A 14,445-nucleotide genomic window follows, 5' to 3' on the forward strand; every position below is an offset into this window, starting at 1 on the left:
ATGCTCCCATGACCCTTTCAATACTTTACTGCTGTTACACAAAACTGGAACTCAAACCTCTAACTCGTTTTTTTTATCAGGCAGTTCACTCTTTTTTACCTCATTATGTCAATGAATGACTGATTGTTCATTTTTGTTTGGTTCATATCTAAGCACTCAGGACACTTGCAGGGCACTGATGTAAACGTATTTATTTAACACATGTACTTATCTGTCACTACCATTAACCTCCTCCTACATGGCCACTACTTTGCACTAATATAGCAGGTCACGTATCACTCATAGCTAAACATACATTTGATATTCTATTATACATATGACTACCAAATTCTCTATACTATTATAATATACATGAAACATTTGATGCATATAGGCATATTTAACATTCATATTTATTTGGGTACTTTCATATATCCTATACTTTTATATAGTACTCAATACTGTAAAATAAGACTCTGCAATATCTGACTTTGAATACTATAAACCATCTGTTTTATGACAATTATATTCAAATCTCTTTTGTGCTATTACCATAGAAATAGATTAATAGGACATTACCTAATTCATTTATATTCATATGGAGAAATGTCTTTGTAATTTTTAATTGTAATTAATATTTTTTATTTAGCCTTATACTTACATTATGGTAAATGGACTTCAGCTCATATAGCGCTTTTCTAGTCTTCTGACTACTCAAAGCTCTTTTAAACTGCATGTCACACCTACATTCACACCCATTCACACTCTGATGGCAGTAATGCTTTGTAATGAGACTATCAGAAGTAACTAATCCCATTCATACGCATTCATACACCGCCAACGAAGCAGCGGGAGCAATTCGGTGTGTCTTCCCCTAGGAAGTTGCTCTGACCCTTGATAAGCTGTTACAAGTGAATTCCAACTAATGGGAAACAAGTACATGTAGGTATGGTATGGTATCAAGTTAAGGAGAAGAGCAAAAGATCTTGATTGTAGTTTACCTAAATAAGTTAGTGAAAGAGGAAAGTGAAGCTGGTTGCCAACCATCGATCTCGTACCCCAAATCGAACAATTCACCCTATCAGAGGGACGAATAATTAAAGCTTAATCGCTTTCTGCTCGAGATCTTAACTGAAGTGAGAAGTGAGTGAACACAAATAAGTGAGAGAAAAAGACATTATGGCTTACATCACAGGAAGGCTATCATTTTGATGTGATTAATTTCAGTCCAGCAAGGGATGTGCCTTCCTCCAAGTTAAAACACATTAACTTTTTTATGGAGCTCACACACACATATTCACATTATGACACGGACAGAAATCAATCCTCTTCCTCATCCGTCAAGGTGTTCAAACATTCTGCTACCTGGCAGGGACGTGTCAGCGGGTTCAATCCATCACACTGCCAGCTCACCAGCGATCTGACAGACGCACTTGTTAAAGGTCCATCGCTTCGTGTTTCTCAATCAATTCAAGTCCCATTCATGGTTGTTTGTCCATCAAAGCTAGAGACTCCAGCCTGCTACATGGCTAACATCTTGAATCAAACAGTCTTTCAGCCCTTGTTCGCTGATTATTTCAGGCCCATCTGTCACTTTTGACAGTCAACAGCAGCCTCTTTATGACAACGTGTGGATCATGTTAATTGGTGCCGCAGCTTTAAACCACCGTGAAGGTTTCCAGCTTATAAACAGATGGATTTGGAAATTAATTGCCGGTCTAAAAGGGGTAGTTTGAACAGTGGACGACGGACATTCTCCAGCAGACACAGAGGAGGAGTAAAGTTTGCTGATGTTGGAACAAAGGTTATACCCTCTATGCTGACAGCTGCACTGGGAGTAGTTAAAGAAAAATGACTGCTGGAGGTCGGTGGTCACCAGAGAGTGATGCATGGATCCCAGCCCAGACTTGGCTTCTCGCCAGTGGTCAAGGTCAGAGCCAGATGTCCTGGCCTGGGTACAGACATGAAGAGTGTGTGTTCAAATTAGTCTTGAGTTTCTGGTTTGGATCTCCGTGGCCATCAGACCAGGCATAGCATACGGTATATACAATATCTTATCAAGTGTTCCTTGTTGGACTCAATGTACTCCACATACAGTAGGGTGATTGACATAGATATTTAAGGAAAATATCAAACTTAAATGTGAATATTAGTAAGTAAGGCTGTCAGTGTTAACACATCAATCACCATGCATTTTTCTTAAAGGCATTTTTCGCATGCTATTTTGTCCCTTTACGCGCACCACATAAGCCATCGCAGCGTCTCATTGTAGCCACAATGATGAACAAAGACAACACTTCTGAGCCTTTGAATGTTTCTTTCACTTTAAAAAAAACTCCCAGACAGCTTAGAGGACAATCAAAAGAAATATGCACCTTGTGACATCAAACATTCACTTGACTGTACCTTTAGCTGTTTTTATTTGTTACAAGTTCCTTTTTTCAGTGGTTAAGGTTACTTTTAAAGTAGAATGAGAAGCTGTCACTAAGGGCCCCGCTCTAGTTTACAGTATCTGGATCTTAACTTGTCTAAAAGCAAAAACACATTAGACCGATAATATAGCTTTGATATTTTGACCATGCCATTTTTTGTAATGAGTTGGTGGATGCTACCATATTATGAACATCATTTGAAAGATTCCTAGTCGTATTTAATGACATGTTCAAATAGTGTGCTAGTATCTTAAAAATACCCCAAAGTTGAGCAAAAAAATCTACCTCAAATCACAGCAAACCAATAATATAAGTAGTTGACATTGTTCTGCATGGTTCTGCATGTTGAGGTTCAACATCCAATTGAAAAAAAAAAACATAGGCAAAGCATATTTTAGTCATTAGCAAGGTTTTGGGACTAATGATATTGCACTTATTTCCAATTTGTATATTTGCCGGGACTGATGAAGAACAATTAAGCATCCCACTGTAAACTAAAGGACTGCTGGTTTCTGCTTGAGAGCTTGTCGAGGACTTCAGACTGAAGAATCAAACTCAAAAAACTCAAAGGAAGCCTTCAATGCAAAAGATGAGGTCAAAGGAAAGATCCCAATGATCATTTGTCTGGATGATGATGATGATATTTTTCTCTTATTTTATCACCCTGTTAAAGCACTAACTGAACAACCTCGAGCTTTTGGATGAAACTCTGTGATATAAAACACAGCTCACAGGTTGAAAAAGTGCACCATACATTTCAGTTTAGTTTAATAACAAACTTTCAAATCAGTGAAAGAGTTTATTCAAAAACCTGTAAGATCAAGTTCATGGATTGTACCTTGATCAGATGTGTTTCTTAAACTCCCTCTGTTCTAAAACGTGCAATGGAATTTATGGTCATCTTATATAAAATAAAAAAGAACACAAAGGAATACTTGAAAAGCCCACACAATGCTGGATGTTTCAGGCTGCCATTGTATAAATTATCTATGCTTTGTGTGCACACATTTCAGGGCACAGAGGGTGAGAAGATGCAGTTCTGTGAAGTACAATAAATATCATTCAACGTTCATGCAAAGCAGCTCTCATGTTTAGCGGCATGTGCGAGGCGGCACTTTTATCTCCAGCCCTCTCTAAGCTTCCCTTTCTCTCACCTCCCTGCTTTCTAACTCAGTGGTTTCAGTCAAAGGAATCGATTTCAGTCTGCAGGTGTTACTTCACCATTTTCAATTTCAAAAGTGCGTTCTGCATTCACATAGTTGAACATAAATCCTGAAGAATTACTTCTCGATTCCGCTCTGCAGTGAGAGACGGGGCCAAACAGAGTGATTCCGCAGCCGCATATCATCATCTGGATTCTTTTGAGATGATTAAACACATTTCCTCATGCCGAATCATAATTTGCCTCCTAACGAGGGCTTCCTGCATAGTTATGGTGTTGCACCTCAAACAGCGCTGAATGGCAACATGGTTAATGATGTGAAATACATATTTAGCTCGTGCATGAAGACAGAGGGAGAAACAGCAAGGCAGAGGGCGCACAGTGGATGATGGACCAACATGTGGTAATTAGAGAAGGTAAACAGCCGAGGGGAGAGCCAAAGGCCGAGTTCACAGCCTGTCAGTGGATGCCCTCATGCTGAGGTTGAGTATCCTCAGGTCTCATGGAGGGACTGAGGAAGTGGCTGTGAGTTCAATGAACAACACTGGGGTGTGACTCTTTTTTTTCCATGTGTTTATTCATTTGGAACCGTAATAGGCTTTTTGTTGTTTTGGACTGCACTTAAAACCGTTTTTGTCCATCAATGGAGGAGGGCATGCTGCTCTAACTCATAAGTGATTGCTGGATTCACCGTAACCTTGGAAACATAGGCAGAACCTGAGGGGGGAGATTTATTTTTTTTGTAATGTTACAGAAGTGTGTTTGCAAAGTGAAATAAAAGTTAAAGTGATCACGTTCACCGTGTCAGTGACATCCACTTTATTCCACGAAGATGAAAAGGAAATGTGCTGTTAGGAGTTTTTAAAGGTCGAGTTTTCAGAAAACAAAATACCTGCTGAAAACTTCTACACAGAGAAGAGACGATTTATCACCTTTAAAACTCCACAGATCTTTGAACGTTTGCTGTCAGGAAGCTCTTGCGGAGGTGTGTGAAGAAGAGAACAGTCCTTCACACATCGTGGTTAATAAATGAATCGCAGCTTGACTTTGAGAAAAAAATGGTCTTGATTTGTGGGATTCATCTCAGAGAGGTTGAAAAGCCAAAACATCTGGATTCTACACAAAGAAAAAACTATGGAAACAATCTAAAAAGTATTTTTAGTTTCCTTTATATAAATAGTTTTCTAATAAATTTTGTTTACCTTGAGTAATTGTGATTAATTGATAATTTGGAACCAGGTGAAATATGCAAAGAGCATTTATTTATTTAACTCACAAGATGTATGAAAGATTTATTAGGGGAGGACTTACATATCATAAAAAATGTTCTTTATTTGGCATCACCTTAAAGATGCAATTTACTTTTAAATCACATATACTTACTCACATACACACACATGCTGATGGCCGGGATTGGTATGTAAAGGAAGAGAGACGAGGGAAGACGATCTTGATGAGAAGATGAGAACATATTTGTTTTTCGTCTGATAGCTGGAGGAAGAATTCAGTCGATGTTAATGAGAGGCAATTAGTTTTGATTAAAAATTAGATTGCTCCCCTACATGCAATGTAGCTATAGCAAAACAAAATAATGATTAATTTCTGTTTGTATAAGACAATATTGTCAACAGGAAAAGTATCCAAGCAGCAAGGATACAATTGCTCTGAGGCCCAGAGAGAAGGCAAAATATTCATTCAGGGACTCGGCTGGGTGTATCTCTGGAGCTGCTCATAATAAAGTGTGTGGGTGCTTCTGTGTATTTCTTTACAAATACAAGTGGCCCCTTCACATATGTAAACAAAAAAACTTTCGCATTTGCATATTCATCTGTTTACTTTTTGAACCGTTGTTTAAAAAAAAAAAAAAGGGCCCATCAAATGTCCTTTTTCCATTTTCTTTATTTTAAAGTTTTTTCTTCCGTTCCTTCTTTTGGCTCCGTATGGTAAAATAAGCTGTTTTTTGTTTTGTGTCTGTGCTTACCTTCCCCAGCGTCCATTGTAATTGGGAAATGGTGGTGTGAGATGGAACCGTGTCTGGAGGGAGAAGAGTGTAAGACTCTGCCTGACAACTCTGGATGGATGTGCTCCTCCGGGAACAAAATCAAGACCACAAGAGTGAGCTCCTGCACACATACACACTCACTGAAGCACAAATGCATCTACCTGCATGAACAGACCGGCACTCGCGGTGCACAAAAGTATACTTACTGCACATGTCCAATACATGCATATGCCTGTTCTGTATGCAGCTCATTGTATGTGCAAATATAATCCAGGCAGATACTTGCAAACATAATCATGCGTGCATATCAGCAAACTCACCCCACTTGCAAACAGCTAAGGAATAAATAGCAGATAGATGTATTGTTTTTATTTGACCTCTAAGACCTGACATAAATAAAAATATCACCATAAATTATAAGAGGCTGTGTTTGGCAACTGTGAATTGAAGCTTTGACAAACCTCTCCTTAATGTCTGAGTGATCGGCCACTAATAACAAATGTGTATACGGTCAAACTGTGGATAAAACAAATGTGCTGAAGTCATGCTGTATAGAAAATGTCCAGAGTGCTCAGCACATCTGTGCCCTCTCTGTATAACAAGGTGGGCTCAGTGCAGTGTTAGCAACCTATCTAAGAGCCTGCTGAGGTGAGGAACAAACATAAAGCAGACAAACAAACAGGTGGGCTCTTGCCTCAGGCCACACTCCTCTTACAGATAAAGTTAACGGCCACTCTGTTTCTCTCTGCCTGTCGGCTCTGTAAACTGACTCCAACTGCAGCATGCAAAAATAATGAAGCAAGTTAAGTCTTCAAAGAAGCAGTCCTGCACTCCGTGACAGGTTGATCGCCCGATTTGTATTCATTTAATTGACTCATTCCCCCCCCCCACCTGTTCGCGATCGGCAAACCCGTCTTCTCTTAGAGCTTGGTGACAATGACTCTGAATACGAGCCGAGACTAATGTGACGGCAGGGGGAGAGGGAATAACCAGTCAAGGTTAGACCACACAGGGCTTCTCAAGGTTGTTCTGCAGATTATATGCCAGCAAATAGACATAAAGCTTTTACGGGGCCCCTGCACAGCCTCCACAGACCCAAATATTTCAGAGGGAAGTTTGATGGAATGGGGTCTTTTCATCCTGTCAAGGTAAGGTTGCGAACTTGGTTCACCCTAAAGAATGCATCTCTAATTTTCAAATCAGTCCTTTGCACAATTTGATAGAAGTAAACTCATGATTGTTTGTGTTACTTTGCACAAATGTTTTAAGTGAAACCTCTTAAGATAGTTTACATGAAAAGAAACACAGTTTATCATATCTGCACACACAAATGAAGAAAGAGCATTAATACATCACATTTAGTAAAACGCTTTGGTCTGATAATATCAAAATCTTAAGAGAAAAGGGCCAAAAACTCAGGCCTGAAGCTGCTTTTCTACCCAATACACACGTGTCCTTTTCTCTTGACCCTCTCTTTGCAGAACACCCAGCCATACTCCCCTTTTTAGCCTCTGGAAGCAAAATGCAGAGGATGCGTCAACAGAAATTGAGCTGCATTCTTGCTTCTGTAAAGGTTAGTCTTTTTCTCAAGCTGTTATTTGTTTCTGTTTTCTCGTCTCTCTGTAATGCACTTGATTGTCGGCCAGTAGGAGTGGGACCAACTCATGTTCAATGACTTCTCATTAACCCAAATGCTCAGCGCAAAATAATCAAGTGTGTGTTTACATGCTGTGCATGATTAGGCAGGCGTGACACAAATACTGAACGCACCGCCACCCTCTGTAAATATTTATCAACCAGCCCAGGAAGCGCACGCATAAATGAAAAGTAAGTTGCAGCGTTTTTTTTTGGCATAAACAGAGGCACATGTATCACTACAATATATTAGTCAGCATGGTGGAAATGCATATACAGTAGCAGCTAACAGTACTAAAGGAAACACACACACACACACATTTAGGTACGGTCCCCCTCAGCAAAGCCTTGTTGTTTGTGAACAGCGTGTAATGGCAGGATCAGTCCCCCTTCCTCTCATGGCCTCCTTTGTTCCATGTCCTGATTTTGCTATCTACCACTGTGTGGGTTTGATTACAGAGCCTTACACCGTTCTGCCAATCCCATTAGTCACTAATCTGTGACATGCTACTTGCTCCTTTCTATGTGTGCTCCTTGTTGTGTTTAAATGCACATGTTTGATGTGTTTGATACGTCTGTGTCTGTGTGTGTGCGGTCAGCCCCAGGCAGGCCTCTCCCCATTTCCCTTCTTATCAGAGGCCACTTGATATCCTGATCCCCCTCTGAGGATCTTGTTGAAGCAGCTATCAGCGAACAACATAGCCCACAGGCTACATGAAAGGCCTTTCATCCTGCACTCTGCTCCCTTTTTTAATCAACATTCCTCATTCACCTGCCTCTCAGGCCAAATTGCCTCATTTGTATTTGCTCTGTCACGAGCCAGCAAGCCAACAACCCAGCATTCATTTTTTTTTTTGGTTTGTTTGTTTTTGTCTTTTTTCAAATCGTCCGCCATCCTATTTCTCCCGCAGGTTTATGTTTCATTGAAAAGTGTCAGTGAAGAACAATGAGACAGACACACACACACCTACGGCCACACAGACGGACTTCACCAACATCTTTCATAAGAAATTGGCATGAAAAGTAAGAAGCCAAGCAGAGCCCTTGCCTGACACAGGTGTTTCTTCTTTTCTTTCTTTATGTCTTTCAGAGAGGGAGTCCTTCATTGCCTGTTCTGTAGCAGCAGACAAGGCAGGCCTTTTTTGTTTGGAGAAGTCACAGTGAGAGAGAGTCTGGGGAGCACCTCCCAACTCGCCCACCATAGTTCTGCATGACCCACTCCCCTTGCTAAATAGATCAATCCATGACTGCTCCCTCCAAACAATTACACACTTTTAGAGGGACTGGAAGAGTGAGAGAAGCTGTAATGAAAACACCTCTCGTTCCTATGCACTGCTTTATTGAGAGTGAAAGGAGTACTTCCGTATGAAAACCTCACGTTAGGGTTGTTCAATCCAGTGTTGTTATATGAAAACAATATGTCTTACTACTACAATCCTCATCGGGCATTTCAAGAATTTACATCACTTGTTTACTAATGGCAACTTAAACACTCATCTACAGAAGTCGTTTTAACTCCACAAGGCCACTATGACATATATAATTTCCCATGAGTGAATGCTAAGTGTGTAATTCAATTTGATACACTGTGTGTTACCTCCGACTTGTCCAGCATGATTTACTTGCTGTTCAGAGACCCACATCCCTCAAAAAGAACCGAAGGGCACTTTTTCAGGCAAACTAGCACACTGTGACAGAATGTAGCCCATCTGTGAGACAGTTTCAGAGCAGAAGTGACCTGCCAGCACACTCATCATTGTTTAATATGTCAAATCTGGTGGCCGAACACTGCAGAGGAACAGAATGAACTCAAAGCGAACGCTCCAGTTACAGTTCTATTTCATCAACAAATCATCTGTTTCACCTCTGTGCTTCACACTACCCCTTACACCCCCAACCTGTGATCCTGTATGATGTCATCATGAGGTAGAAAATAAAACCAAACTGTGGGTCATCTGCGGTTAATTATGAATACTTTTTTTTACACATGTAGTTCAAGTTTTAACAATTGACAGGGTTTCATCCTCATGATATATTCATACAGATTCATGGTGGAGGTGTGCATTACAAATGCTATTGATTAATTAATACTCGTTGCCTTTTTCATTGTCAATGTGACATTTCATTGTCAATGTGACATTAAATGGTTCTTGGTGTCTTTTGTTGTCTGGAGTCTTCTGTTTTTAGAGGGTGCTCTTTAGTTTCTTGTTTGAAGAGGTTTCTAAGCTGGCATGATTGATTTGTTCGGCACTAAAAGAGAAAGAGGGATAGGGTAGGGTTGTGTTTGCACTGAATTATTTTTGCTAAGGCAATTGTCCTTGGCTCCTTTCACTAACTGAAGTCTGAGTAAATTGCAATTTAATGCGGCCTGTAAATTAGAATGCAGACTACTTAGTTGCCAGCAAAGATGGGATAGGCAGGAAATCCTTGAGCAATCCGCTGCTACCTGCTGCACTGTTCATTTGAAGAGACAGAGGACAAAATAGAACAGAGGACACTTGAAGTCACGCACACACAAATGCAAGGGGTTGATTTGACAGCATTTGCATACTGCCCTTATTTCTCCGCTAACAAACCTCAGGTGGATTGGGTCTGAGACAGACTGTGAGCTGCTATGGCTAACCTGTTGCTGCTCGTGTTCTGACAGAGTACATACATTTGGATATGTGTCGTCCTACAATAGATAATAGGGATGCAAATGCTTGAAAGATAACCTCAGAGGATTGCTGAATGTAAGGGTCATGGAGAAAAAGTAACCAATTCTGTACAGAGAAAGACACTGTCATGTTAAATATGAGACTTTTAGTATGCGCAGAGGGGAAGCTGTGGTGCAACGATAATAGACATGAAGTCAGAAAGTGTCTCCTAACATGGCGCTGTGGGACAACTTATGACACTTTTCTTAGCAAGCCATTATGCATTCAAAACGATTTTCCTGAAATGAAAAAAATGGCTGTGGCGTACCAATTGTTTCATTCATCACTTGATTCAGAGACTATAGTATCCTAGAAACTAAAAAGGTGTAATATCAGCTCATTCCATTGTAAAGGCAGTGCAATCCTGTATATAATCTCAGGACAGAAAATGATTGATCTGATCTGCATTAAAAAAAAAAAAAATTCATACTGGATCTTTACAAACATTTCCAGGTTTTTTTTTTACCCAGGTTACTGCAGAAATTAGAAAACAGAAATTCTGGGACCTGCATCAAAAACACCTGTTGTAACTGTCCTCCCTACGTGTGTGGGTACGCAGTTCGACAGTCAGCCTCGATTCAAATGATGATTGAGTCAGGTTCTCAGTTGATCTTGTTTATTCATCAAGGTTGAATTCACAGTGAAAACTACAACAAAGAAAATGCACAGATTAGCAAGGTGCTATAAATAACCTTACATAATTAAATAATCAATTTCACTTGTGATACAATTATAACATTAATGCTAAGCTAAATGCTAAGCTAAGGGCTAAACTAAGCTAAATGCTATGCTAAGCTATGGGCTAAACTAAGCTACATGCTAAGCTAAATGCTAAGCTTAGCTAAACTACATGCTACAATAAGCAAGTCAAAAATACAGATTCTGCAACCACATTCTGTCAAAACGACTAAGGGCTAGCCACCTTGCAATCATACATAATAAATTACTTACAGCCGTTGCCGTCTTAAGCGGCACAAGTCAGTTCTCCAGTAGTTGGCACATGTGTGCTCTGACTATGGCAAAAGGAAGACCCTCCAACTTCCTGTTCCTTTTATAGAGTGCACACTTCCTGTTTCCTTTGAAACAAGTGCACTTCCTGTATGCGTTTTTTGCAGGCCAACAGGTGATGCCATTGCAACACATGACAGAACACCTGTCCTTGTACTCTGACCTCACGTGCCTATTTTCAAGGCATCATATATCTTTGAAATCTTAAAAAGGTTTAATAGAGAAGCATAGTTTATCCTGCTCATTGAAAAACAAGGCCTAGGATTAAAAACATGTTTGCCTCGATGAGGTAGAAAATAAGGAGCTGCATCTTTTTGTTTCGACAGGTTATTGATGTCAAAATGACCTAAATGATTTACTTGAATCCAGCATTTGAGCATTTTACGTTTTGTACGACTCAGTTAGCATTAAACACCAACACAAATCTACAAAAACAGTTGTTCTGCATTATACTACAGTGACATTCATTGTTGATGCTAAATTACACCTAAATTATCATGCCTGAGCGTCTCCTCTGTTGGTTGTTTGAAGCATGATCCTAAAATAGCACAACATTCAATTTAGATGAATACAGGTGCACACAGTCCCACGCACAGAAACGTGCGTTTGGCGCTCTTGCTCACATGTCCAACATATTGGACCTCAGAGACTCTCCATGAGCTCACAGTATGCCAACAGCACCCTCCACAATCAAATCCACACACCTGGCTACCACCTGCCAAGCCTGCTGGAAATGTCATGGCTATGTTTGCTTGTTGAACAGGATTATGGGATTTCTAATTGGCCCCACAGTGTGCATTAGACTTCAGATGTCTTCAATGTACAATGTTAAAGCAGTAAAAAAAACTGTGAAAATAGGATCAAAGTGAGTTAGAGAAATACTGTGGCAAACGACCATGCTTTTGCTGCACAGACAGTCAAAAGAGGACAAGGAACTTTGTTGCTTTAACTGCTGCAGACATCCGGCAAACAGTTATTGAGCTTCAGGTTGAGCAGGATGCTGAAAAGCAGGATATTCAATAGCAGTCTCAAGGTTGCACAATGTAGTATTGAAATGTGTCCCGGCCTGCAACCGAGGCTCAATAAGAGACCCTGAACCAGAGTCACAGAGATATAGCTCAGTCTCCACTGCGGATGTGATCCCATTTAGCAAAGCCAAAGTAATTTTATTGGGTTGGTTGGAAATCTTCTGCCTTGATTGGCTGGCTTGGTATGAAGGTGTAAATGAGGGGTTTGGGGGCCTGAAATAAAGTCATGAATATGCCAGGGTGTCAATTTGTATAGCAGACATACACAGCATGGAAACACACCAGGTTTTTTTGGGGTATGAAGAGCGTTCCTAATATATCCCACAATACCTATAAATGCCAAACACCCCCCCATTTCTGCACTGTTTCCACTCGTATAAGTCGTCTGTTTTTAGTAGCAGCAGGCACCAAGAGGTGAGACAGGGCTCTATAAAGCCTCCGCAGTTCAAAAGCCTCCCCTTGTTTTTGAAAACACGCGTATGGAGCTATTCCTCTGGGTGTAATCCTCACACACTTGTATGCCTTTGTTCTATCTAAGTGTATGTGTGTTTTCTCTCCTCTCCTCTTCCTCCTCTGTGTTGCAGATTCATCCAAGGACCTAACAGAGAGCTCCCATTGCAGGGCTGCGTGCCAGGCTTTTCCCCTCATCTACCCTTTCTCTCTTCTCTGAACGGACTAAAACTATTACATCCACGGCAACCGACTGGATTACCTGGGACCACAGAAAGGATATCCACCCAGATAAAAACAGCTTTGCTCGTGTGGTGCCAAGGATTTGAAACTAGACTAATCCCTTGTTTGATCAATGAGCCCCATGTTGGTGACTCTCCTCTTCCTCACAGCTGTGGCCAGTTTCAGACCGACTCTGTCTCTGTTTCTCTCCCTCTGCTCACTCTTAGAAACTGATTCAGCTTTGCAGGGGGTAATTTAGAGGTGGTTAAAACATTATTGATAGGCATACACCCTGCCCAAAGGTAATCCGGTGGAGGGACATGGACACAGAACTAAGGGCCGATGGAAGGAAATAACCTGAATATCCTTTTAATGTCTGTGTGGAAGGCATTCGTATTTGACTCGCTACCCCAGCTGGACGTCCTTGCTTTGAAACACTCGGATGAGAATTGTTTAAAAAACACTGGGTTTACAGTGGCCGAGACCTCGAGCAGCCTGATAAGCTGTTTAAGAGGTCTTCTGGCTTCACCTTCATCCTTCATGATGGACATTTTGATTTTATTTGAGGGCATGTCCGATGTAAATTCATGAGCACTTCTTTTCTTTGTATGTAAGATAATTGTGTACATATACATATATAAATACATGACCTATAAGATGACAGATCCAAGAAGCTGAAAAATATATATTTAAGACTCTTTAAGGTGGAAATCTGATCAGCCACTGGGTGTATTCAGAGGCTGTTGTCCCAGTATGTTGTGTGTTGGACTGCTTTGCATTGGAAAAAAGCCACTGTGGAGTCATAACAGTAAGTATTGGTCCCTTTTGTTTTTCAGCAATGTCCTTGGTTAAGCCCCAAAGTGCTTGTGGTTTCTGTAAAAATGAGGAAAACACTGTACAGAACTGCCTCACAAGAGAAAACCGCACTAGGAACAACCCCCTGAGCGTTGCACTCAGATGCATTAGGGACATAAAACAGCAGCAGAAAAACTTGGAGCATAATCGGACAGTCATGGGCGACTGCCTGACTGTGTTTCTTAGATCTCCCTCGCGAAGCGCAGAGAAAGATGATTTATTTGAGTTGACAGCAAGAAAGTATTAGTCACAATGGAGAAACATACAGTTACCCCCAAGTAGATAAAAGTACATTACAGGACGGCCTTATGAGAAATAAAAAATGGTTTTCTATACTGATATGCTGTCTCCCTTTCCTTCATAGCGTAACTGATATTTTGAGAAATGTTCCTCTTATGACAATTTGATATGTTGTAATATGTGGGGGGGGGGAAATCTTGTCAGAGTTTCATTTATATGATATGTTAACATTGTGAACTGACTTTTTGCTTGAGTAAACAAGCAATCAACAACAGCACGAGGCAATGTGAAAATGACTCCCGGGCAGACAAACACACGCGCGTGCACACACACAATAAACACACACACCAATCGGTGATGTTTCATTTATACAATTCCCTTGGTGGCAGAGAGGATTTATCAGAACACCACATTCAATTCATTCATGCAATTAGAATAAAGATTTCCAATATCATGCCAGGCGAAATTCCAGATGATTTTCAATATCAACCTCCTCCCTCGGCTGATATGAGATTCGTTTCTTCTCCCAGCGGACGCACTAGTGTACATTCATCATTTAGGAATTTGGCTGGTTTCATTGAGCCCTGCGCCTCGCTGAGCAGTCACAGAAGGTATGAAAAGGACAGACACATCAATCTCCCATTGGTCTTGCCAGAATCACGAAGGAATATGCAAAGAGAGAGGAAGCAAAAGTGTGGGTTTTTTTTCCTCCTCAATGAGCCATTCCCTTCTTTGT

At 40.6% G+C, this 14,445-nt stretch overlaps 1 protein-coding gene across 4 annotated transcripts in view; it reads left to right on the plus strand.

The window, feature by feature from the left end:
* The window catches only part of LOC132977611 (chemokine-like protein TAFA-1), a 107,298-nt gene extending 93,490 nt beyond the window's left edge, over positions 1–13,808 (plus strand). For 2 of the 4 annotated variants that reach the window (XR_009673837.1, XR_009673838.1), the window contains exons 4-6: positions 5,564–5,688; positions 7,057–7,148; positions 12,527–13,808. Coding sequence is in view for 1 of the 4 variants with exons in the window: in XM_061042336.1 (XP_060898319.1) it covers positions 5,564–5,688; positions 12,527–12,544 (143 nt within the window). In the remaining 3 variants the exon portion in view is untranslated. Of the gene's footprint in view, positions 1–5,563; positions 5,689–7,056; positions 7,149–8,300; positions 9,629–12,526 lie in introns of those variants that run through there. The other 2 variants (XR_009673839.1, XM_061042336.1) reach the window with 2 other exon arrangements.
* The last annotated feature ends 637 nt before the right edge of the window (positions 13,809–14,445 follow it).

The sequence above is a fragment of the Labrus mixtus genome, chromosome 7 (genome assembly GCF_963584025.1).
Source record: "Labrus mixtus chromosome 7, fLabMix1.1, whole genome shotgun sequence".
NCBI lineage: Eukaryota > Metazoa > Chordata > Actinopteri > Labriformes > Labridae > Labrus > Labrus mixtus.